The sequence below is a fragment of the Protobothrops mucrosquamatus genome, unplaced genomic scaffold (genome assembly GCF_001527695.2).
Source record: "Protobothrops mucrosquamatus isolate PMUCROS unplaced genomic scaffold, P.Mucros_1.0 scaffold1802, whole genome shotgun sequence".
In the NCBI taxonomy this organism is placed as follows: Eukaryota; Metazoa; Chordata; class Lepidosauria; order Squamata; family Viperidae; genus Protobothrops; species Protobothrops mucrosquamatus.
The window spans coordinates 206,618-210,870 of NW_015387939.1; the positions used below are offsets into that span (position 1 = coordinate 206,618).

General features: G+C 39.1%; 1 protein-coding gene across 1 annotated transcript in view; it reads right to left on the bottom strand.

The window, feature by feature from the left end:
* TTLL7 (tubulin tyrosine ligase like 7) overlaps positions 1-4,253 on the bottom strand; it is a 60,031-nt gene that overhangs the window by 29,891 nt on the left and 25,887 nt on the right. Inside the window, 2 exon segments of the mRNA XM_015823221.1 lie at positions 1,227-1,313; positions 2,929-3,064. Coding sequence (XP_015678707.1) covers positions 1,227-1,313; positions 2,929-3,064 — 223 coding nt within the window.

The window sequence follows — 4,253 nt, forward strand, 5'->3', positions numbered from 1 at the left end:
TTCACCATTGAATTTCATTTTGTTAGATAGTGCCCAGTGTTCAAGTCTGTCCAGATCCTTCTGTATCTTAAGCCTGTCTTCTGGAGTGTTGGCTATTCCTGCCAGCTTGGTGTCGTCTGCAAATCTGATGAGTTCCCCATCTATCCCCTCGTCCAAATCGTTGATGAAGATGTTGAAGAGCACTGGGCCCAGAACAGAGGCCTAGGGAACCCCACTACACACTTCCCTCCATGTAGATGCGGTTCCATTGAGGACCACTCGCTGAGTACTGCCGGTCAGCCAGCTACGGATCCATCTGGTGGTGATGCTGTCTACCCCACATTTTTCTATCTTGTCAAATAGTAGGTTGTGATGTACTTTATCAAATGCCTTACTGAAGTCCAAGTAAATTATGTGCCACCAGTAGCACGCGTGCCATAGGTTCGCCACCACAGGCTTAGGTTGATCTGTGGAATCCTTGGTGCTCTCAGAGCTTGGTTGTTTGTTTACAGACTTTGCATTACACTGATGTATCCAGTTGGATAATGAAACATCTGCTAGCAACCAACCAACCTCAGAAGGAGTTTTACCATGGATCTGAGATCCTCCTTTACAAATTTGGGAAGAACCAGAAACTTGTTTGGTGGTCTAATTCTGTGATAGCCAACAATACAGAGGCACCCTTTCCTAAGGAGCCTGACAAATTGTAAAGAGTGGTTTATTGCCTTTTACATTAAGTGCCATCAACGTTGATTTTCAAGTGGGAAGACAGAAAATTAACCGCAAATATACACTTCACTAACACCACAGGAAAGCACTTTAAAGCGTGAAGCATGATTGAAAAACCACTATAAAGAGTGGGGAACAGCATGTAGCAAACTAGTATGACCGAAGGGCTGCTGATTAAACTGTTGAATTGAAAGGCAGACTTGTCAGTCATGGCTGTCAATCACTCAACTGGTTCCCTTCTCATTCTGTCTGCTTCACTCTAGGTTCTAGCAACATGAAAGCACAGTAACCTCTTTGGCAAAATGAAATGCCATTTTGTAATCTTCCAGAAAATGTTAAATTGCTCGTGAAATTTTATGACAGCGGCAACCAGTTTCTGGTTGTTTCAGATGAAATTCAATTTGGGAATGTGGCACATGGAACTGATCCAAACCAGCCTAATTCAGCTCAGAATTTAGATGAACCAAATGCACTTCATTTAAAAATGTAGATAACCTTTAATTTCATTCAATAAATACCTTTGGTCCACGTATTCTGACAGATTTTCCCATTAGTTTCTCATCATCAAGTTCACACTGTTCCAGAAGATCCAATATGTCTTCTTCCTGAAAAGATACATTCTTGAATAAATGTGAAAAAGTCAGAATGCACACAGCATACTAAAAAAAAAAACCTGCCTTTTTCTCCCCTTGTCTAACAGTGTCTGGGTCCTAAAAACAATGCTAATGGAAACTTGCAATTATTTTTGTTGAGCTAATTACAAGGGTTGAAAGAAAAACTATGCCTCCACCTCCAGTTTAAATAGGGCTATTTTAATAAGTTCAAGGATCATTCTCCATTTTATTTGGCTATTTGTATTTACTTATTCCCATAATCACCACCATTCGCTACATACTTTTACCAATGATGTCCAAATGAGTTGCAGCTGTCACAAAAGAACTCCACACTTCAATCTCTTCAACCAAGTCCTGACAGTCCTTTCCATCTCTTCCACCTCTATCCCTCTGAAACAACAATTACGTGGAGTTTGGAAGCACAAGAAAGAAATTTTGCTGCAACATGACAACACAGGACCTTATACCTCATGAGCCACGACAAGAGGCAATTGCAAAGTTGGATCTCACCTCTTATTTCATCCGCCATAAGAGTCCAGACTTGGTTTTGTACAACTTCCACCTTTTCCCAAAATTGAAGGAATACCTTAGTGGGCATCTGTTTGACTCAAACGAAGAGGCAGAAAGGACTACCAGGACCTGGTTGAAGAGACAAAGTGTGGAGTTCTTTTGTGATGATTGTCCACTGTTGGCAGAAGTGTGGAGTGAATGGTGGTGATTATGGGGAGAAGTAAATACAAGTAACAAAAGTGCTCAGTTCAAGGATTACTCTCTGTTTTCTTTATTAAATTATCCCTATTTAAACTGAGTTATGGAGGCGAAGGCATTACTATTTATTCAACTCCTATAGAATTGATTTTGCCATATTTTATTGATAGGTGCCCAAAAGCTAAACTTTTAAGTGGTAAAAGTTTTGACTCCTGACTCGGGAATTGAACTCAGTACTTAAACCACTGCAGTTCTATGCGTTTATTGATGTATGAATCTATGAACATTAACATTCCACAATGAAAAAACAAGATTATACTAGCTAACCACAGCTGAGATTACTACATAGGAATTCCAGCACAGCTGTCCATGCAAAGACCATTTGAAACAAGCATGAAATGAACAAGCAGTTTAGCATTTCTTTAAAAAGCTGCTTGAGGTTTCAAAACCAGACAACATGTATCAGATCTTCTCCCTGGAAATGCTGAAGTAAGATGACATGTTTTTTTCTCTTTCAGGGTGCTATATGCAAACTTGATAGATGAGTAGCCAGAAAAAGCTTTTGGAGACAAACCATAATTGGATGCAATATGCAAAGATATAACACATGGTTTATGAATCCATGCTGTATGGATCCAACCATTCTGGTTTTTAAACCAACATTTAAAAGTAAGCACATGATATGAAACCAGTTAACTGTACTGTTTTCATCAAGCTACATTTGAATCATTAGTAAAAAAAATATAAACACAATGTTGATCTCACTGCGGTATAAACACAACTCAGTACGACAGTACTATAAATTGGATGAAAAGAAAAAAAAATCTAAACATCTTAGTATTTCTACATGGAAATCAATTATTTGAAATCATTAAGTCAATAATGGCACTACTGATACCTTCATCCTTTTCAAAGGGTTGTTTATTTCCCGTTGAAGTGAAGCTGCCCTCCCAGCAAGAAAGATTTGAAAAGCTGTGGCTAACAAACCTTCATATTTTTCAAGTAGAAGTTTATCTTCAGGAGGGTAAATACGCCTACAATATGAATAAAAGAAAGGAAAAATCTATGAGACATGAACAATTCCACAACCCGTTATCCTGTATGCATGCTTAACTAAAATGAACTTAAACAAAATGTATGGCTTCTATTGCTTCAATCATACATACATACATACATACATACATACATAGATACATACATACATACATACACACACACACACACATACACATATATGTTGAGAAAAATAGTTGAACACCTGGATAATACAAAAACAACAACTGTTTAATAAACTTAGCTTTCGTCGGTCGTCAGAGTAGAATGCCGGAGGTTCAAAAGCCTGCTTATAAGACCAACTGCTTTTGCGCTCTGCTCATGGAGCATGTTACCGGTCTACCCACCCCTGCTAATCGTATGGTTTCTAATTGTCTCGCATCCGTCTGCATATTCGTGAGTTCAGGGATCCTCGCCTCTCCTGTTGTCGCTCTCTTTGCCTGCTTTGGGCGTGGCTGGAACTCATGAATATGCAGATGGATGCGAGACAACTAGAAGCAGTATGATTAGCGGGGGCGGGTAGACCAGTAACGCGCTCCATGAGCAGAGCGTAAAAGCAGTTGGTCTTATAAGACGACGTCGGCAGTTAGCTGATAAAAGCTAAGTTTATTAAACAGTTGTTGTTTTTGTATTATCCCGGTGTTTGACTATTTTTCTCAACATGAATATGAATATATATATATATATATATAATGTTTTCTGAGGTTTTCGTGGGTGTTTGTATGTAGGTATTTGGTTATTCGGGTTTTCTCCCGCGTAAAATTGGAAGTGTCTTGGCGACGTTTCGACGAAGTCCCATTCGTCACCTTCAGGCTGGTGTCTTCAGCTTCGTGCTTCTAGGAGTAAGAAGCACGAAGCTGAAGACACCAGCCTGAAGATGACGAATGGGACTTTGTCGAAACGTCGCCAAGACACTTCCAATTTTACACGGGAGAAAACCCAAATAACCAAAGACCTATATATACACACACACATACACACACACACACACACACACACTGCATTGCATTGATTTATGCACCGAGTTAAGCCATAGAGATTTTCAGGGAGAACATTGACTTGGTAAATGTACTTAATGAAAAATACAGACTTGAAAACACTTATTCTACTTAAAATCTACTGTATTTTCACTGGAGAAAGGAGACACTACAACTAAAAAAACAAAAAAAA